The 22,111-nt window shown below is 42.6% G+C and overlaps 1 protein-coding gene across 6 annotated transcripts in view; it reads right to left on the reverse strand.

Annotated features, from left to right (window-relative positions):
• SHROOM4 (shroom family member 4) overlaps window positions 1-22,111 on the reverse strand; it is a 289,985-nt gene that overhangs the window by 77,276 nt on the left and 190,598 nt on the right. For all 6 annotated transcript variants that reach the window (XR_004058384.1, XR_004058383.1, XM_030934160.1 and 3 more), the window contains 2 exons: window positions 17,893-20,383; window positions 11,997-12,058 (listed from right to left, as the gene is read on the reverse strand). Coding sequence is in view for 4 of the 6 variants with exons in the window: in XM_030934160.1 (XP_030790020.1) it covers window positions 11,997-12,058; window positions 17,893-20,383 (2,553 nt within the window). In the remaining 2 variants the exon portion in view is untranslated. The remainder of the gene's footprint in view (window positions 1-11,996; window positions 12,059-17,892; window positions 20,384-22,111) is intronic.

The following is a 22,111-nucleotide window of genomic DNA, read 5'->3' on the forward strand; positions in this document are numbered from 1 at the left end:
GTGTGGTGGAGGGAGGGGGAGCGGGCTGGGATTTATCTCGAGGCTGTGTTTGCATAGCACGTCTGTTGTTTTTACCTAAATTGCATATTTCTTTGGGGGTAGCGCAAGCTAATGGAAATTATTTGTTTTGCTCATCCTTATCAAACTTCCTAATTCTATTACTGGGCTGATTTACCCTACGGTGCTTAAAGAGCACCACACTTCATGAGCTGCATGGAGCTTTGCTGCTTTGATCAAAGCTGGTGCCTTGTCAATGCTGTCCTTAGCTGCACATCTCAAAAGATGAGGTGCTTGTCTCATGTAGGTGCTTTCATAAAATGCTGCTTTCTACTTCAACTGGGTGCCTGGCCAATGCCCTTCAGCCTTGTCCAATCATTTTTTCACTTTTTGGTATCCAAAGATTAAGGATTAATGGGTTATTGATATTCACTTTGAAACCTTTACGGTCAGTTCCCTTTTTCTTCATTCTGGAGGAGTTCTGGGTTTGTAGAAAAATGAGGTCAAGTTTCCACTCTACTGGGCTCTTACCATTCTTTTTTCCTTCTCCCTGAAATGGGATTCCAACCACCTACCCTTTTTTTTTTTTTTTTGACAGGTCATTTATTTTTTAGTCTAGGGTAGTTGTCTTCACAGAATTTCATTTATATTTGTTTTTTTCTATTTCTTGCATTTCAAAGCATAAATATGAGGACATTAGCACATATAAGAAATTAATAAATATATTGCCAACATATGCTGAGGGTACATGCTTAAAAAATCTTTCTGAGAAAGGTACATGATCCAACTTTTATTGGAAACCACTAGTCTGGGAAAACAGCTCATAATCAAAGTGGCTCCTCATCAGAATTACCCAGGAAGTTGTTTAAAATGCAAATTCATAGGCCCCAACCCTAAAACTGGGATTTCATACCTCTGTGGTGGGCTCCAGGAATCAGCATTTTAAGCAATTCACCTAAAGGATTCTAACACAGGTGGTTCAGGGACCATATCATGGAAACAAAGGTTCAGAGTAAAAGGGTTGGGAGTGCTATGATTTGGGGGCAGTTATTTGTTCCAATTAGGTTGGTTTCCAAACTATACATTCTGTCCCTCACCCCTCACCACACACACTTGGTTGCCCATTTCTATCTCCTGTTCCTGCCTCTCTCCCGACCTTCATCTCCAATCTAGATTTTATGAAATGCAGCAATATCCTCAAAGGCAACAGTTGGGCTAATGTATTGCAGCTGTGATGAAAACAACCCTGCTCCATGATAACAATCAAATTTACCACATTTTCTTCTTCCCTAACCAGGGCACAGGACAGGCAATAGAAAAGAACACAGTGTTAGAAAGACTTGGGTCTGAATTTCAATAAAATTTAAAAATCTGGCTCTATAACTCAAAAGCTGTATAACCTTGAGCAAGGTATTTCACTTACCTCACTTTCAACAAAATACCTATCTTACAAATAAGCAGTCATGAGGATGAACTATGTAAAAAGGACCTAGAAATGATGCTAGGAACATGGAAAGTTGCCTTCACAGCTATATGCTTCAGCCCTGCTCCTTGTTCCCATCAAAAGAATTGGACTGCACTCCCTGATGAATGTCCAACCCTGCTCAATAGCCAAGAAACCAGGAGACCTCAAGTCTCAGCCCAACCACATGGCTGACTAGCCAGGAGGCCCTAGTTTACTAAGGATTTTCAGCCTGGACTCATTCACTCACTTTTCTTATCTACTAAAAAGGCAGATATAATAAAAGGCAAGTTTAGGCTTAAGAGCAGTGTGACAATCAAAAGGACTGGATATTCAAAGGTGTCTTGTTTAAGTACTAACTATGTGTGTTAGCCTTAAAAAATCCCTCCCACCCACCCCACCCCGGTAATAAACTCCAGAAACAGTTGGAAGAAAAGAACATGCCCTTCTAGGGACATCTGGTGCCCCAAGTCATGGAACTGTGGCCCTATCTGGAGGTACTGGGCACAAGGCAACTTGGGAATTGCTATTCTCTGTGTCAGCCCTCATTTTAAAAGCACTGCTCTCCCACTCACCTGCCCTGTGTTGGGGCAACCTGAGACTTGCAGAGTCACTTACTTCGAGCAGGCAGAAGGAGACCAACTCCAGAAGGGGAAGGGCTACCCTTAATGGGATCATCTGGGCCAATGTGCGTATTAGTCATTCCTTCAACAAATCCTTGCTGAATATTACACTGTGCAAGATGACCAGATCAAAGGGGAGCAAAACTGATATTGCTCCTGTCTTCCTGGCTTTAACAATTGAAGCAAAATGGTGATGGTGAAAGGGAGGCTTCCACTGAAGGGTGTCAGCCTCAAGCCAAGGATATTGGTTGGCCTCTATTTTCAAGGGGATCAGGCCTCCTAAATGTACAGAAATTTGCAACTCTGCTTTGAGACCAAGTAAGGATTCTTTCCTTGGAGTGGAGGGCAAGGAGCTTCATTAAGGAAAAGGAACTACTTGGTTTCTTTCCTTTTTTTTTTTTTTTTTTTTTTTTTCTGAGACAGTATCTTGCCTAGTCTGGAGTGCAGTGGTACCATCTTGGCTGACTGCAACCTCCGCCTCCCAGGTTCAAGTGATTCTCATGCCTCAGCCTCCCCTGTGCCACCATGCCCGGCTATTTTTTGTATTTTTAGTAGAAACTGGTTTTTGCTATGTTGGCCAGGTTGGTCTCAAACTCCTGACCTCAAGTGATCTATCCACCTGGCCTCCCAAAGTGTTGGGATTACAGGCATGAGCCACCATACCCAGCCGACTACTCTGGTTTCTTACTTCTTGCTAAGTGTTGGGCCCCGTGTTAGGTACTTTCATGTATGTATTTCCATTAATCTTCACAACAACCATTATTATCAGTTTGCAGATGAGACTCCTGAGGCTTAAAAAGGATAAATCATTTTCCCAGCTAGTAAAAAGCGCAGTGTCCAGAACTGCCTTGTCTGTCTCTGAGAGAGAATCGCAGGGAAGCAAGGACTCCTGGGGTAGAGCAAAAGGTACTTGCACTACATTCATCCTCAGGCGCCCATGAAGGCTTTAGCTCCTCGCTGAGGAAAGGAGAGGAAGCATGAAAGCAAACTATGAGAAAGGGCTTTGTTGACATCAGCAAGGAGACTATATCTCAAAAACAAAAGCAAATTGCCTGCCAAGACGAGGGTTGTTCATCTCTTTTCCTCTTCCATGGGTTGCCTTTTCTTCTGAAGAACAGATTTTGCCTTTTTGTTAAAATATATATTTTTTTTGCCTAATAGGAATTGAAAATGAAAACCAGTATTTGCAGAGATTGAAAAATCTCCTCCTACCTCTTCCTCCGCCCTTTTGAAGTTTCTTGTTTGGAAACTTTATTTTTAAGCTCACCACAATAACTTGGCATTCCAGAATCTCAGTAGCAACAGCACACAGGTCCAAAGCCTCTCGCCTTTCCCTTCCCTCAGCAGCCGTGTTAAGACTGCTCCAAGAGAAACAGACACTCCCAGGTTATTGCTGAAGGAAATATTTGCAAGATCCAGGAAGTAAGACACAAGGAGGATATACTGGGAGGGGAGAAGGACCCAGAGAGCTTGTTGCTGCCACCCCTGCTTGCCCCTGGGTCCACAGAAATTCCAGTAATGAACAATTAGCTTGGCAACAACAAACGCAAGTGGCAGTACTTGCCCTGAACCTTCTCTAGTCCTCAGGAGGCTGATGCAAAGTGTACCGTGAAGAAATCAGAGAAGTCCTTGCTTTATTGGGGCTGTCCCAGGTGAAGCTTAGCTCCTTCTCTCCAGTGACCCCAATCTATATTTGTTGTCAAGTAATACATACATATGCAGTCACTGTGGTAGAGAGAAAATGTGCTTCTTTGTGAATAATGGCACTGAAATGCAAACTAGTGCTAGTGATAGAAATGAAGGGAAATGGAAAAGCCTTAAGAAAGGGATGCTTCTGAGGCAGAAAATAACATTTTTATTGGTGGGGGTGTGTGCGAGGGGGTACTATGTTGTAGTGGTGGTGACAAATTTGGAGATTCGTAGAGGTCTGGTGATGTCAAAGTTCTCGTGGATTTAAGTAAGCAAAAGTGCTAGTGGATGGAGAATTCCAGCAAACCAAATTCTAGCTAGCAGTGAGATTAAGCATGTCTGGTAAGTAACATTGTCTGTCATTGGTAGGGGAATTTTTTACAAAGCCCTTGATCTTTAACTTCTCGGGCCTATATCAAACCAACATGGGCCGCCTCTTCTTCAGATTTTCTTTTTATTTATAAATTCCAACAACTTGACATGTACCTGAAGAACACCATGTACATTCATATCCAGCTATTTACATTTTACCAGATTCCTTCCTGAATTTTCTTTGTGTATGGCTACTATCAGATTCAACATGTGGTTTCATATTTATTATTATTATTATTATTATTATTTTGAGATGGAGTCTCGCTCTCTCACCCAGGCTGGAGTGCAGTGGCGCCATCTCGGCTCACTGCAAGCTCCGCCTCTAAGGTTCACGCCATTCTCCCGCCTCAGCCTCCCGATAGCTGGGACTACAGGCACCCGCCACCACACCCGGCTAATTTTTTGTATTTTTAGTAGAGACGGGGTTTCACCATGTTAGCCAGAATGGTCTGGATCTCCTAACCTTGTGATCCGCCCGCCTCGGCCTCCCAAAGTGCTGGGATTACAGGGGTGAGCCACCGCGCCAGGACATATTTATTATTTATTTTTTGTTAATATTACAGCCACTCATTTCTGGGAAAGACCTAACATTTGTATACCTGTCACTGTTAGTGGCTATTCTATTTTGTTCCAAGATGATGATATATTAGATTGGTAAACTCTTTCCATGGTTATAATAAGCACTACTATGAACATCTTTAAATAAATTATTTTTTCCCTTTTAGGTTATTTCCTTGGGGGTATTCTAGGCCAAATAATATGAACACATATTTCCAGATTGTCCTCTAGTAAGACTAAACCCAGAAACACATACTCTTGTCACATTTTTCTAGATTGCCCTCTAGGAAGACTAAACCAATTTATACTGTTTCCAGAAACACATGTTTCCTCACAGCCTTGCCAAGGGTAGCATTTTACAATTTCTATTTATTGATTTTTTTTATTGTTGATAATTTAATAAGCAGATTATGATGCCTTGAAGTTGCTTCTATTTGTACTTCTTTAATTGCTAGAGAGGTGGTACTTTTCCATGCAATGATTTCACTCCCTTTATTGCCTCATGTGTAAATTGCCTGTTCATTTTCCTTACCCACTTATGAAGCTAAATCTGAAAGCTGACTTTCTACATCTCTACCCATTTTTATATATATTTTCTGGACAGGCAACTGTTGTGAGTGATGCTGATCCCGGACATTTTCCTCATTCTGTTGCTTAGCTTTTTATTACATTTTGTTGTACAAAGGCTTTCCCCCCAACCACCAACTTTTATATATTTGAATCCATCGATCTTGTCTCTGATGATATCCTCCATTTAACAGACACAAATTTATCTTCCATCCACAGCTGGAATAAATATGCGATTCTACTGGTCCACTTTCTGTACAGTATGTGCTATGAATCTAAGTTAATTATTCTCCATATTGATATCTAAAATTCCCAACAGTTTTTAAAGAAATAGTAATTGCTTTCCCCAGTTCAGGGTTGCTTCCAATGTGTTTTATATTCTTAAAATAGCTTGAGTCTGTTTCTAGAAGCTCTTTTTTAATTTCACTGCTTGACTTTTTTTAACCCACTATCATGTGGTTTTGATAATTGTTGCTTTATGACAGGTTTTAAAATCTGATAGCGTAAGTCTAATCATTAACTTTTAAAATAAATGTACTCTTTGGTATTTCTGCCCACTTACTTATTCTTCCAGATAAATTTTACTATAAATTTGACAAGTTCTATAAAGTATCCCATGGTGACTCTAATTGGAGTACATTATGTCTACACATTAAACTTAGGGATAATTGTAATCATTACTATATTTAGTCTTCCTAAATTAAAGCAAAGTATATGCTATGCATTTATTCATATTATTTCTCCCGTTAGAGTTTTATAATTTTCTTTGAATAAGTTTTGTGTGCCTGGTGTTAAATTATTACCTAAGTATTTAAATTCACTTAGTTATACTTGTGACAAATCCTTCTGAGCCCCTGAAGGTTGCATTCTTCTTAGGTAGTAAAGGCTTCCTGAAAAGTGTACTCTTCCTAATGAAATCAGATTCAACTCTGAATTACCCATATTCTTTCACTCAATCAGTACATAGGAAATCTGTACTGGGTATTTCACACTCTGCTCCTGATGTGATGTGACAAAGGGAAGGAAGAGAACCCTAGGCTGAGAATGGAAAATCCTAAGTAGAGCTCTAGTTTGGTCACTTACTTGCTGTATAATCCCTGTAGTAATGGGCTCTGAAGTCAGATGCCTGTTTGACCTGGGGCAAGTTACTTTAATCTCTTTGTGAGTCAATTTCCTCAACTGCAAAACTGGGTCAATAAACAGTAATGCTCTCATGGGGTCATTATAAATAATAAATAAAATAATTCATGTGAAATGCTTACAACAGTGTCTGACACAGAATAAACACACTCAATAAATGTTAGCTATTATACCTGTTGTTGCTGCTGTTAATAGTATAATACCTTTCCTGAGTCTTGGCTTCCTCATCAGTAAAATGGGAAAAATAAGGCTTAACCTCAGTGTTGTTGTGAGGATTAACTGTGGTCATGCATATAAAAACACCCTACACATTCTAAAGTTCTGTGCAAAGTGAAAAAAAAGGGAAAGGGTCACAGCAGGCAATCATAGGTACAGAAAACCAAGAGAGATAATCCAGAAAATAACTTATTTTGGCTTTTAAATATATCACAGTAATGCAGCTTTTTCTCCCAGTAGATCTACTCACTATTTTTCTCCCTCCTGCTAATATTAAAATTTTTACATTCTCTTTGCAGAAAACCAAATAACAGTGGAGGAAGACGACTAAGAGTATAACTACCTGAAATTACCAATTCATTGCAGGCTTCCAGGCAAAGAGAGTGGCTTAAGAATATACGTTTGATTTTTCCACCTACACCCATGATTCCAATTGTGACAGAAATAACATAGTAAATGTTAAAATTTGTGTGCGTGGTGGTGGGGGAAGGTGTGAGGGGAAACTCTATCAGGATTTCTCCTCGCAGATGTCATCTATGCCCCAGACATTTCCTAGTCCTTCTCATGTTTCCTGAGACCTTCAATTGGGACCTGCCTCTTCCATCTTCAGTGTCAATACTTCTTCCTTTTCTACTGAGCTTTCCTTTCTGTTTTAAACTTAATTCAGTTTTCTAGATCCTGACTGAAGCTTCATTCAAACTGGTGGTTCTGAAACTTAGCTTGTATCAGAATTGCCTGGAGGGCTTGTTAAAACAGAGATTGTTGGGCCACATCCTTACTTTCTGAATCAGTAGGCCTGAATATAGCCTGAGAATGTGCATTTCTAACAAGTTCTCAGGTGATACTGAGGTTGCTGGGCCTGGGGCCACATTTTGAGAACCACTAAATTAAACCTAATTGCTCTCCCTATCATCCTATTTCTCTCTTTACTTTTCCTAACTAATTTATTATTTTTAAACATCTTCCTTTTTAAACATTTTTTTTTTCTTTTGAGACAGAGTCTTGCTCTGTCGCCCAGGCTGGAGTGCAGTATCACAATCTTGGCTCACTGCAACGTCCGCCTCCCGGATTCAAGCAATTCTCCTGCCTCAGCCTCCTGAGTAGCTGGGATTACAGGCACCTGCCACCATGCCCGGCTAATTTTTATAGTTTCAGTAGACACAGGGTTTCACCATGTTGGCCAAGCTGGTCTTGAATTCCTGACCTTAAGGAATCTGCCCGCTTCAGTCTCCCAAAGTGTTGAGATTACAGGTGTGAGCTACCGTGCAAGGCCCCTTTTTAAACATTTTAAAAATCACACAGTAACAATTAATCATTGTATTAAAATTAGCCAAAAGAAACTGGAACTCTCTTTTGCTGGTGGGAATGTAAAATGGTGCAGTTGCTTTAGAGAATGGGCAGTTCCTCGAAAAGTTAAACAATAAAGTTACCGCTTGGCCCAGCAATTTCACTCTTAAATATGTACCAAAGAGAATTAAAAACATAAATCCACACAGAAACTTGTACATGAATGTTCATGGCAGTAATATTCACAATAGCCAAAAAGTTAAAACAACCCAACAATTCATTAGTGGAAGGACTAGTAAACAAAACATGACGCATCCATACAATGGAATATTATTTGGAAATAAAAAGGAATGAAGTACTGATATATGGATGAACTGCTAAACGTTATGCTAAGTGAAAGGAGTCAGGCATAAAAGACCACATATTGTGTGATTTGAGTCATATGGAGTGCACAGAAAAGGAAGATCTATAAAGACAGAAAGTAGATTAGTGGTTGCTTGAGGTTGAGAGTGGGAATGGAAAGCAACGGCTAATGGGCATGAGGGGTTTTTTTAAGGGTGTTAGAAATGCTCTAAAACTAGATTGTGGTGATGATTATACATCACTGTAAATTTAGTAAAAATCATTGAATTGTACACTTAAAACAGGTAAATTTGTGATGTGTAAAGCTGCTTGCATTTCTTCTCTTAATGCTTCCCCCTTACAGACCACCATGGCATCTATTTTCTATGCCCACAGCTTTACTGAATTTGCTTTCTTGAAGGTCACTTGCAATTCCAAACTGTTAAGGACATTAACAGTCATCTGCTTATCTTCTACACTGGCAGATTTCTCCTTCTACTACTTTAGCTGCTTGACCCTTCAGTTTCCTTTGTTGATTCTTCTTCCTCATCCTGTCCCCTGGCTGGGTGCTTGACAAGCCTTAAAAGCCTCAACTTGTCTCTTCCACTAACTTCAAATACAACATATCCCAATTCAAACTTAGCAGCATCTTCACCAAACCAGCTCCTCTTCTCAACTGCCCCATATATGCCAATAACTTTCTCCAAGTCACTGGGGCTCAGAGTTATTTTTTATCTTTTTTCTTTTTTTTTTTTTGAGACTGGGTCTTGCTCTGTCACCCAGGATGCAATGCAGTCGTGTGATCACAGCTCACTACCGCCTCGAACTCCTGGGCTCAAGTGATCCTCCCACCTCAGCCTCCTGAGCAGTAGGACTACAGGTGTGCACTATCATGCTTGGCTAAGATATATTTCCTTTTTTCTCCTCAAGTTCTAGTCACCAAGTTTTCTCTACTTTGCCCTCAAAAGGTGTCACATATTTGTGAGCAAATATTCTGAACAGATAATTCACATGAGAAGCAATACAGATATTAATATATTAATTAGACACACAAAATATTCAAACTAGAATGATCAAAGTAAGCAAATTAAAATTATAATAGGTCCCATTAAACTGTACGGCATTAGAAAAAGAAAATTTTCAATGGCGACATAATTTTGGAAAACTGGTATTCTCATATATTGCTAATGGCATGTGAAACATCTCTTGGGGAAAACAGATTGGTAAAATCTATGAAGAACCATAAGAATGTTCATATTCTTTGCACTAGTAATCCCAACTCCACATAATTGTTTTTAATGAGATAATTCAAAATGAGAAAAAAGCTATAGCGACTCAAAATGTTTCTGCTGCATTACTTTATAATAGCAAGAAATTGGAAACAACCTATTTACTCAACAATTTGGGAATGATTAAGCAAATTAGAGCACATTAAGCTGGTGAAATATTATACAACCATTAAAAATTATGACTTGAGGAAGCCTGCATAGCAACATGAAAAATTGTTTACCAAGTAATGCTTAGAGAGGAAAAAGAAGCAGGGCACACAAAATTACATCTACATGGTTATTATAATCATGCTTAGAAAAATCTCTATACCTACAGATAAAGCTGACAGGGAAATGAAAATAACCAGGGTGTTAAGGTGGTAACAGTAAGGTTATTTTTTTCTTCTATTTTTAATTTCCTGTAATATTGTTTTCACAATAAACAAACTCCCCTCCCCCCAAATATCACACATATTTATCTATCCCTTCTGCTCCATTTCTATCGCACCTCTACCTCCCCAATCCAGGGCCACATTCTGTCATGCCCAGATCACCTTCTCTAATTGGTCTCTCTTCAACCCACGTAGGCTGCAAACACTGCAAAGTTGCCTAAAGGGCCACATTTATCATGTCACTTACCTGATAGTAACCTTTCATTGCTCCCATGTTTATGATCCTACCTAGGTTCACCTAGGCTGGTCTACCTAGGCTGGTCAAGGCCTGCCTAGGCTGGTCCAGTGCTTCACTACTCACCTTTCTTCTCTGCTGCTGCTGTTCTTATTCCTCCTCATTACAGATAACATTTCCTGAGAGTTTATGGTGTCAGGTTTTCCTCTAAATGCTTTACATATATATTAATTCATTTAGTCCTCATAACAACAAACATTTGAGATAGATACTCTTATCCCATTTTATAAATAAAGGGGGAAGAGAAAGAGAGAGAGGGAGAGAGGCAGGCAGGTAGGCACTTGCCAAGGCCACATGGTTAGTGAACAGAAGAACCTGGCTTTGAACCCAGGCAGAAGTGACTCCAAGGCCAGAACTTACCTGGTGGGGATTATTCCTCCAACACACCCTGCTTAGTTTCCTCTATGGGCCTTTCCTCCTGCAGCTACCAACCTTCAGCTGTTTTTACCCTCCAATGAACTTAAATAGTGTACAATAATAGTTACCACGTACTGCCCCTTACCAGGTGCCAGGTGCTTCTTAAGCCCTGTATTTGACAGGGTTTCATCTTCTGTCAACTTGTGTGAGAAAGAAAAAGCTGGGCTTAATTCATAGCTTATCCCTTTACTAGCTGTGAGACCTTGAGTAGATTCCTTAGGCTCTCTGACTGTGATCCTTTATCTGAGTTGGCAATTCTCAAACTGGATCCCAGGACCAGCTGCATCAGCATCACCCAGATGCTCTTAGAACCTATTAGAGTTACAGGTTTTGAGCTCCACTCCCCCCTTACTGAATCACTCTCAGGGCGCAGGGTGGGTCCAACTGTTTATCTGTGTTTCAATTGCACACTCAAGTTTGAGACCCACCGCCCCAGTTATAATCATACCTACCTGACAGAGTTGTTGGGAAGATAAAGCATAACATAGTACGTATAACTCGGCTTGCAGCACATAGGTTGTTTGGCAAGTGGTAATTTATTATTACTGCCATTTAGCTTTGTACGGGTCAGTCTTCCCTGCTCAAGCTGTGGGCAGGCACTGTGCTTCCTGCTGCTCTTTTGCTCGTATTTCTCACCTTGCCCAGAAAAAGGCAGGACCTATACTAGGTTTTCAATAAAGTCGTCTTATTTCACTGACTAATCAGTGAAAGAACCATTTCAGAGAAACACTGTAATGTAGTATAGTGTCCCTGAAGCTACACCACCTGGGTCTAGTCAACTGATTAGCTGTGGGACTTTAGGCAAATGAATGTATCTCTGTGTGTCTCAATTTCTTCTCTCTGTCAAACGGAAAGACTAATTATTACCAACTCCATAAGGTCATAGTGACAAATACATACTTGTAAAATGATTTGAATGGGGTCTAGAATAGAGCACTATGTTCAAGAAACGTTAGCTAGCATTATTACTTTTGTGTCATTTCACCCATTTAATGGTGGAGGAGGTTCCATTTCTTCATTTGGCAAGCAAATGACAAATACCTCTTGAGCAACTTCTCTGTATCAGGCACTGCGCTGGGTACAGAGAATAAAGCTATGACCAAGGTATGGTGTCCTCTCTCAAGGGTCTCAGTCTAATAGAGGAAACTTGCACATTCCAAAATGTCCTAGCAATCAGTTTGGTCTGTACCCACCTATCTAGGAGTGCAGGGGGCGGGGGGGACAGGCTGAATTATATCTATGGCATCAAGCCCTTAGTCTAGATACCAGGCCAGTTTCCTCAAAGGAAACTAAGCAAACCAAAGACCTTAGCAATTTCTATAGAAGCTCCAGAGGCACCAACTCACCCCAACTCCCTGAGCGCTCACTTACCTCCCTGACTGGCTGGTCTTCCTGTTTCCTGTTATTGGATTCCACTTGTCCCCAGGAAATTCCTGTAAAGCAAAATCCTGATAAGTGAGAAAGCTTTGAGCAGCCAGGTATCTAGATGACCTAAAAAATGTGAAGAGGTCAGGAGCCGGTGTCTGGCCTAGCCCCCCCCAGCTTGTTCCTTCTACTCTGCTATGCAGGCTGATAAACATGTACCTGGAGTGGCTGCCTTTCTGTCGGGAGGCTTGCTAAACTGCTGCAGGTATGCAGAGATTAAGGGAGCACTTAGTGACCTGGACACCGTGGTCTAGAAATGCTGTTTTCCTCTTTCTCCACTCCCCTCCCAAACCACATTAAAAACCAGTTTAGTATGTTTGCTGTTTGCCCTGGCTCTTGCCCGCATGGAGGGATGGAGGTCTTTTTGTTTGTTCTGCTGGGTGAACCTGCTCATTCCTCCTGCCTCTTCCAACATAGAAAGCATCTTCTTGGAAGCCCTGGTACTTGAGGGGGCTTTGAGGGCAGAAGCTCCTGCTGCAGCAACCCTCTTCCCAGGTGAGGCAGAGGGATAGCAGGTATGCCGGCAGGCCTCCAACTGCAGTGGCTCCTCCTTCTCTGCCCACATCTGCTGGCAGGGGATGAGGTGGGCCCATCTCTGGGGAATATGAGTGTAGGGTGCCACAGTCCCTACATTACAAGAGTAGACTCTCTACCCTGGGCATTTTTTCCTTAAGGGCCATGTCCAAGCAACTCTTTTTTTTCTAGACCAAGCCATATGTGCCATTTGTAAAACTGTCTCTGCCTTCCTGTTTTAGCTCCAAACTGAATGCAAATTAGCCTTTCAGATTCTCTCTGACTTTGTATCCAACACTCCGTACCTAGAGACTCAGAGTTTAGCTCAACGGGAATGCAGAGTTTTTCCTAAAATTCACTGATCTTCCAAATTCCCTCTTTCTCCAATGCTATTATTATTAGCCCCATTCAAAATTATATTACCTTTGCCTCAGTAGGTCTCCCTACTGGAAGTAAGACACCTGGTGAAGCAGAATAAACAGATCCTTGGTGCAGTCATACTGGCTAAGACACTTAATAGTGGTGTTATTTGAGGTTATTCATATTACCTCCCTGAACCTCACCTCAGTTTCCCATCTGGTGACCAGTAGTGATGATAAATAAGATATGCAGACAGAACTCCTAGCACATTGCTTGGCACATAAGAGGCTCTGGATGTTAGCAGCAATGGAAAAGTTGAGGTTTATTTCTTGGTTTATTTCTTCAGCATTTAAAGGACCAGAGCAGTCCCTGCCTATATCTGGCATGTCAGAACAGCTCTAACCACTTGTACTTTAGACTCTGCCTCGATGCCCTTGTGAGATGCTCCTGCCTGCAAAGACACCATTACTTGTTCAACCACAGTGGGGGCCAGGATTTCCTGTCCATGCCCTGTCTAGCCCTGTGGACATGCTCAGTAAATAGCAGTGGCCAAACCAAACAAAGTTCTGTACCAACTCCCAACCACATTCTGAGGTCCACAGTATCACTCTACTTTTTTTTCCTAGGCCACATAAGTTCCTGATATATTGCTTGCATCCTTTGAACCAAAGAGGCAGTTATCCCCATGGCTTGCTGCAAATGGAGATTTCGATGGGAACTTGCTGCCCCAGTGGAATTGATACTGCTAGAGGGCACCCTGCCACACTAGACAGGGCCTGGGCTTTTCAACCAGCTTATGGAGAGGCAGTGTAGCACAATCAGGAGCTTGGCCTCCGGAGCTTGATAGCATGGATTCAAATTGCACACCTGCCTTCCACTTGCAGCCTCAGGCAAGCCACTCAACTTCTCTTTACCTCAGTTTCCCCAACTATATCATAGTATAATCACGATAATAATATTGCTTGAGAACTCAATGACTTGATACATGTAAAGCACCTAGAATAGTACCTGGTGCCCAGTAGACACTCAGATGCTAGTTACTGTCATGTTATTCAAATTCTGGCTGTGCCACTTGCTAGATGTGTGACCTCTCTGAGCCCTGGCTTTCTCAGCTTACTCAGTTGTAAAGTGGGAGATCCTATTATAACTTATCTCATACAATTGGTAGGTGAAATAATTTGACGATGAATGCAAAACAAGCTGGCATGAAGTATGAAGGATGTGAGTGCATGCTGATTTCAGTCTTCACAGCCCTGAACAGGAGCCAGTTAGCTCAACAACCTCATCCAGGGGCATTAGGAGCAGGATCTCAGCCCTACTTCAGATAGCTACCACCACAAGTACCTTAGTCATCAGAGCTAGAGCATCTTAACCCATGCTGCAAATTTTTCTCATTTCTTGAGGGGGTGGAGTGGGAGTGGAAGGTTCAGATGACAGGGGCAGAAATGGGCATGTGGTATCTCCTAGGCAGCCATCCACATGTCTGAATGCCTAGTTTCTAAGCAGACCTGCTTAGCTGGTCTAACAAGCATTAGGAACCCAAGGTATCCCTCCCTCAGAGTACAAAAAATAGAGGCATGGTATAGGCACAGCCTCACCTGCATGCATTACTGCTGCCAATTGCTGCAACCTGCAAATCGTACCTCCTTTTCTTATAGAGTTGCTGGTCCTGGGCTGACATCACTGCAGCCGTCATCTCTTCACTTCTCCCACCCCACTCACCCCCAATCTCAGCCCACTTTTTCTACTGTCTATCTGTGAGTCCTTCTTCCAGCAAAAGTCTCTCAAGCTAAGCCAAAATGTCCCTTTAAGAGATGATAACTCACTTATAAGATGATTACAATCTGGCAGTCACTGCTGTGAGTCTTACACGTGTTATATCACTTAATCCCCAGAACCAACTTATGAAGTAGGTGTTGTTACTACCCCCATGCTTTTCGATGGGAAAGCTTAGGCATTGTAAGTTCGGGGGAAGAAATTCAAAACCAGGCATTCTGGTTCCAGCTTTGGTGCCCTTAAAACCATTATTTTATATTTCCTCTCCTCTCTTTTTCAACATTATGAATATATTCAGACATACAAAAATGTTGAAAGAAGTTCACAGTGATCACCCATATACCCAGCACCTACATTCTACAATTAACATTTTGATATATTTGCCTTATCATATATCTATTTGCCCCTCTATCCATCTACCAATCCATCTTAAATTCTTGGTGCATTTTAAAGTAAGTTGAAAACAACTATATCCCCATAAATTTTAAAATGTAAATGAAATGGACAAATTTCTTGAAAGACACAAACTACTAAAGCTTACTCAAGAAGAAATAGATGACCTAAATGTCCCCATATCTAATAAAGAAATTGAGTTTGTAGTTAAAAATCTTTCTACCAAAAACCTCCAGGCCCAGATGGCTTCAATGATGAATTCAAGCAAACCTTTAAGGAAGACATTTTTATACAAACTCCTCCTGAATAAAAGAGAAGGGAATACATCCCAGCTCATTTTTTAAGGCTAGCATTACCTTGATACAAATAAAAAAACCAACAAAAAAACAGAAAAAGATGTTATAATAAAACCATAGACTAAAATCCTTGATAAATGTAAACGCAAAATCCTCAACAAAATATTAGCAAATCTAGTAACATATAAAAGGATAACACATCATGACCAAGTGGGATTTATCCTGGCAATGCTAGGCTTCTATTTATTTTAAAAATCAATCAATGTCATTCACCGTATCAGTAGACTAAAAAAGAAAAACTATATGATCATCTCAACAGATACAGAAAAAGCATTTGAAAAAAATACAACATCCACTTCTGATGAAAACGCTCAGCAAATTAAGAATAAAAGAGATGCTCCTTCATTAAAGGGCACCTACACAAAAATCCTATAGCTAACATCAAACTTTATAGTGAAAGATTAAGAAAAAAGCAACAATGTCCACTCTTACCATTTCCTCCAAACATTGTATTGAAGGTGAAACAGTGCAATAAAGCTCTTCTCTCTTCCAGAAAAGGGCATGTACAGGAGAAAGGAAGATACGAAATTCTTTTTGCAGATGGCATGATTGTGTATGTAGAAAATGTTTTATAATCCACCAAAAAGCTATTAGAACTAATAAGTGAGTTTGGCAAGGTTGCAGGATACAATGTCAATATACAAAATTCGATTATATTTCTATACAGTGGTAATCAAGAATTTCAACTTGACATTAAGAAAATAATACTCTTTATAATGTCATCTAAAAACATAAAATCTGAGGGACAAATATCCCTGGTGGTTGAGTGGCTAGGATTCGGCGCTTTCAAAAATCTCAGGGTCAAATATAACAAAATATGTACAAGATTTGTATGCTGAAAACATAAAATAAGTTGAATACAGCAGTATACTTCAAAAACACTTCAGCATACATATTAAATAAAGTTTGATATTTGTTTACAACATTTTTAGACAAAATTTACTTCCAGTGAAATGCACAAATACTAAGTGCATTGGCTGCCTAGGAGCCTTGCTATACATTTGCTGAGTTCTGACAGGTACATATGTTTAACTCAAACTCTTACCAAGATACAGAACATTGTCACCACCCCACAAGTTCCCTCATGCCCTTTTCCAGTCAATCTTTGCACCACCTCCCATTGGCAAGCAGTATTGGATTTTTTTCCCCCCATAGAATAGCTGTTTTAGGCCGGGCGCGGTGGCTCAAGCCTGTAATCCCAGCACTTTGGGAGGCCGAGACGGGCGGATCACGAGGTCAGGAGATCGAGACCATCCTGGCTAACACGGTGAAACCCCGTCTCTACTAAAAATACAAAAACTAGCCGGGTGAGGTGGCGGGCGCCTGTGGTCCCAGCTACTCGGGAGGCTGAGGCAGGAGAATGGCATAAACCCGGGAGGCGGAGCTTGCAGTGAGCTGAGATCTGGCCACTGCACTCCAGTCCGGGCGACAGAGCGAGACTCCGCCTCAAAAAAAAAAAAAAAAAAAAAAAAGAATAGCTGTTTTAGAATTTCATGTAAAAGGAATTGTAGAGTTCATAGTCTTTTGTGTAAGGCTCTTTTCACTCTTGAAGTTCCTTTTAACCAAGGATACATACTGAGCAAATTCAGATACTAAGTCATTTCAAAAGTGTGTATGCAACAGCTGAACACAGGAATTAACTTCTGGTTTGAATGCACTGGCCAAAAGATGGCATCATGATGCCATGGGGAAGTAATTTGGCAGTGAGTGGGCAAGGACCTAGGGAGTCCTCCCAGAAGTAGCCTGGGGGATGGTGGTGGCTTGTGTTATGGTGATGGGTGATAACCGGGATATCAGAGCAGCCAGTTTAGACCTGGGTCTCCAACAGAGACAGGATGGAGAAAGGGGAAAGGATTTGTCTTTTTAAAAACCCAACTAGTCAGATCTCTGAAAGCAAAGCCTGGGGCTATTTGCAAATTTTGCATCTCTAAATACTTCTGAAGCAGAAAATGGGAGGCAATAAGCGATATTTGTATCATGCACTGGGCCTAGAACTCCATAAACACAATCTCATTTGACTATCACAACTGATCCATGAGGCAGCCATGGTATTCCTCCATTTTAGAGATGAGGTAGTGAGATTCTTCTTAATACTGGCTATTTTATGAGGGAAAATTATTTTTTCCCTTTAGAATCACATACTTCAAATTTGTGTGGTTGAATGACTTGCTTTGGGTCACTCAGATATCAATTTTATAGTCAGGATATAAATCTCAGGTGTGTCCATTTTATGAAGCAAAAGTTATTTTATCTAACTCTAAAGATGAGACAACTGCAATTTTGGTGGCTGAGTATCTTGTTCATGGTTATTAAGCTAACAACTACTGGAGCCAGTGCTGTACAGTTTCAAGGAATTATAATTGTTATATTTTTAAATGATTTATCTAGCTTTCTCCTCTCAAAGAGAATAATGAAAGTTACTCACCCAAGAACCAAGTCCTCACCTGCACTGTCGGCTTCCTGGGTTTCCAAGTGTTGCCAGGTGCCAAGCTGCTGTCCTCGAGGGTACTGTGCTGAGGATTATGATAGCAAACTGAACACCGAATGCATTGGTGGTGGTGGCACCGGCAGTTGTAGCAATTTGGCATCATATTTCTCTTTAGCAAGGCAGGGCAGATTTCCCCAGAACAATAAATGCAAGGATCATGGACTAGAGCTCCCTGAACACTGCAGGAGTAAGAGCAGGTCCTGTGGTAATCAAAATCACCACAGTGTAGTGGCTTACAACACATGGAATTTTCTAGACCTCTGCTTGCAAAACATTCTGAGTAAGCGGGAGTTTCTGACTGAAGGGGTGACATGGAATGATATGATTGGTCTGTGGCATGATATGGTTGCTCTGCGGAATGATATGATTGGTCCACGGGATGGCGCCTCAATTCCCTATAGCTGGAGCTCACTGGCTGGAAGTTTTGGTCTATAGGTTTTGGTCTCTGGGTAAAAGTCTTGTTGCTATGAGTGGTTAAACCTGGCAAATGAGATGTAGATAAGGATTTGCTACTCTCTTCAAAGAACTTTCTTCTGTCTGCGAAAGGCAAGAGGATGGCATCCTCCCCAGCTTGAGCAGTAGAAGCCTTCAATTCCTTGTTGTCACCTGGGTTGGAAGGGCCTTCCATGGCTACTGCCACAAGTGGCTGTGAATTATGCTCTCGAGACCATCTCCAGTGACCTCCATGGACTCCACAGTGAGCATGTGCTTTCTCAGGGTCTGAGGAGGATGGGTCGGGTGCTTTCCACCAGGTGTTCAGGCCCAAAGAGGACTGACCAAGCCTCTGGCCAGGGCTTATTCGTCCCTCTAAGCCTGTCCTAGATTCATGGCTCTCAGGGGCTTGGCTGAGGCACTCAGAAGACCTAGCTCTGAGCATCATGCTTTTGTTGAAGAGCTTGTCTCTGGGGCTAGGAGGTTTTTTACATGAAGATAGAAGAGATGTGTTAGAGGCAGTGAGTGGAGGAGTTTCTGGGGGCTCCTGGGTCTCTTCCACTGGCTCCTTAGTGTCACACAGCTGTGACAAGGGACCCTTGCTTTTCTGGAGCTGGGCCTTCCTCCTCTGAATTTCATTACGCAGATTGGTAGCAAAACGCTCACTCTTCCGCCGGTTTTGGATTGAGCGGCCCCGGGTCCCTCCACTTCGCCTACCACCCATCCGGCTGCACTCCTTGTGCTCACTGTCCCCTTCTTCACCTGCCTCTGTGCCACCAGCTACTTTAGTGGTTGAAGAACAGTCCCTGGCTTTTTGAACAAGTGAGCCAGAGGCAGAGGGTTGCTGGTTGGCCAATTCACTGCCGGCTCTGCTTGTTCTATTTGGGTCCAGTAAACCTTTTTCTGAGGGGTGTCCATCAGCCTCTCCATGTGGGGGACTGCTTTGGCTCTGGTGTCCCAAAACCAAAGACCTGTCATCCATTTGTCGGGTCTTTCTTTCTTTGCTGTACTGGTCATGGGTTCCTCCTGCAGGGGGACATGGACTTTTCTTCCCTTTGTGGCTGCTGTGCAAAGGGGACAGAGTCCACTGGTGCCCATCCTGTCCGGGTGGGAGCTCCATCCCTTTGCTGCCCCTGGTATCAAGGTGCACGTGCTGCAGGTGGGATGCCAGCAGCTGTTCAGGGGCACTATGGCGATGCCCTGTGGGTCCTATGAGATGTGGAGGTCTGCCAAAAGAAGCCTTAGCTAGCTCTGCGGAAGCCTCATTGAGTGGGTTGGAATATGTGCTGGAAGCTTTGTCACAGGCTTTTGGGGATCCAACAGCTTTGGTTGAGGCCTGCATCAGTAGATGCTCAGAGCCCTGTTGGCTGGATTCAGGAGACTGACTGAACTCACAGTTCTGATGGCCCTCACTTGTCACTTGGTCATGCCCACTGAGGCAACAGAACCTATTAGGGTTCCTTGCGGGTAGCACAGTCTCTAAGCTCAGTTTCTCCTTCTGTGGCAAGGGGACCACAGGCTCAGATGCCCTGCGCTGCTCTCCATTGAGAAGTTGGGCTCTGGAGGCCTGAAGGCTGTCCCGCCTCACTGGAGGTTGTGGTGGGCCCCTGACCACCTTGGCAGGCCCTGACTGGTGTCCCTCCTGTGGACGGGATGACATCTGAGAGCTGGGGGTCAGGTGGCCCCCATTGGTACGCCGACTACCTCCTGAGGTCTCAGCCACATTAGGCCGGCCATTGGGGGCCTTAGTTGGCCCTGGGCCTTGCATGATGCAGTCTGTAGAGGCTGCCTCCTCTGGCCTGAGGGAAAGGGCACAGTCAGAAGCATTTGAGCTGGCCGAGAAGGAGCTGTAGGCAGAGTCACGCTGGTTAGGGTACATGTTCTGGTCAATAGGCAACAGATGGCTCTCATAGGTGGCTTGGCCTGGTTGCTCCAGGCTCTCCATGCTGCCAATGGAGCTGCTTTTCTCGGTGCTGCAATGCCGGGAGAGTGGACACCACTGCACACACACGTCACTGTAAGACACAGGGTATACTGGTTAGTTAGCGAAGTCACCAGATCACTTTCCCTTCATGGCCAGCCCTATCATAGGAGAGGGCAGGCCAGCCCAGAGGTACCCATGCCACAGATGAGAGGAGGGTAGGCCAAAAAAAGGGAAGAAAGGGAAACAGGGAAGAAGATGGACATTGGGGTGCCTCAGGGGCTTAGTAAAATGGGACACAAGACGATATATGGAAAAAAGATGGGCAAACACCCCAAAGACTAAAAATGGGAGAACTCTACGGGGGTTATCCTCTATTTCCCTGACATTAGCAAGTCTGAAATTGCTTCTAGGCTGTTCCTGTCCCTAGGGAGTCAGCATGTGGCTTCCTGCCAAAAGAGACAATCACAGAGTATCAGCATTCGAGAGGGGCCCTAAAGGGCTGATTCAATTGTAGCCAGACCATTTTGTAAACAAATCAGCGATTCTCAAACTTGAGCATGTGCATCAGAATCACATGGAGGGCTTGTTAAAACACGGGTCACTTGTCCTCATCCTAGAGCTTTAGGTCTCGGTGAATCCTGAGAATTTGTACTTCCAACAACTTCCCAGGTGCTGCTGGTGCCGCTTGCTCATCCAGCAATCACACTCTTGAGAACCACTGGTGTAAAGCAAGCCCAGCAAAGGGAAGTGATTTTGAGGTAGTGATTTACTCAAGAACACCCAGCTCTAACTACTGGCACAGACAGGGCTGTAATTCAGGTGTTCCCCTATTCTTTTCTTGATAATAGCAATCCTGACTATTTACTGAGGACCTACAATGTGCCGGACACTTTACAAGGTTTCATTTCAAGCTGAAGAAGACAGATCTTTTTTTTTTTTTTTTTCTTTTCCAACCTTTATTTTAGATTCCGGGGGTACACGTACAGGTTTGTTACAAAGGTATATCACATGATGCTGAGGTGTGGAGTACAATTGAACTCATCACCTGGGAAGTGAGCAGAGTATCCAATAGGTAGTTTTTCCGACCCTTGTCCCACTTCCTTTCTCCCAGCTTTTGTATTCCCCAGTGTCTATTGTTCCCATCTTTATGGGACAGATTATTATCTACACTTTACAATGGAAGAAACTTAAGCTTAGAGAGGTAAAGTAAACTGACAAACACTAAGCTGCTAAAGAAGCACAGCTGGAATTTGAATCAGGCCTGAGTCCAGTGTCTTAGCACTACTGCCATATGGCCTTTTAAATAGGAATAATAGTAATAGCTATATCAGAGGGTTGATGTGTAGATGAAAGCAGATAGTAAATGTAAAGTCCTTACCACAGCCCAGGTACCTACCAAGGGTTCAATACATAGCAGCTGCTACTCTCTTGATTATTAGCTTTTGTCATCAGGATCCTCTCTAATACTAGTATTGATAGTATAGGGACCTCTGCCCACCCACGCCTCCCCAAACTCCCACAGCAAAGCCAAACCTGGAAGACCAAGGGAAGGACTAGGATCAGACGCAATCTTCAATTTTAAGTACCATTTCCCACACACAAAGCCAAACTGAGCCAAGTCATGCCAGTAACTCCCTTTGACTAGAACCCCAGAGGTTGCAGGCTGCTCTCAGAAAGGCCATAGTCTAGAAAGCCAGAGTTGAACTGTGGCAGCAGCCCATGAGACCCTCAGGTCAGCTTCTGCTCATTCTTGCTCCCTGCCTTGCCCCTTAGCCAGTCGGCTCACTTGTTCTCTGGGCAAGGAATCCATCAATTTCTT

Source organism: Rhinopithecus roxellana, chromosome 7 (assembly GCF_007565055.1).
Source record: "Rhinopithecus roxellana isolate Shanxi Qingling chromosome 7, ASM756505v1, whole genome shotgun sequence".
In the NCBI taxonomy this organism is placed as follows: domain Eukaryota; kingdom Metazoa; phylum Chordata; class Mammalia; order Primates; family Cercopithecidae; genus Rhinopithecus; species Rhinopithecus roxellana.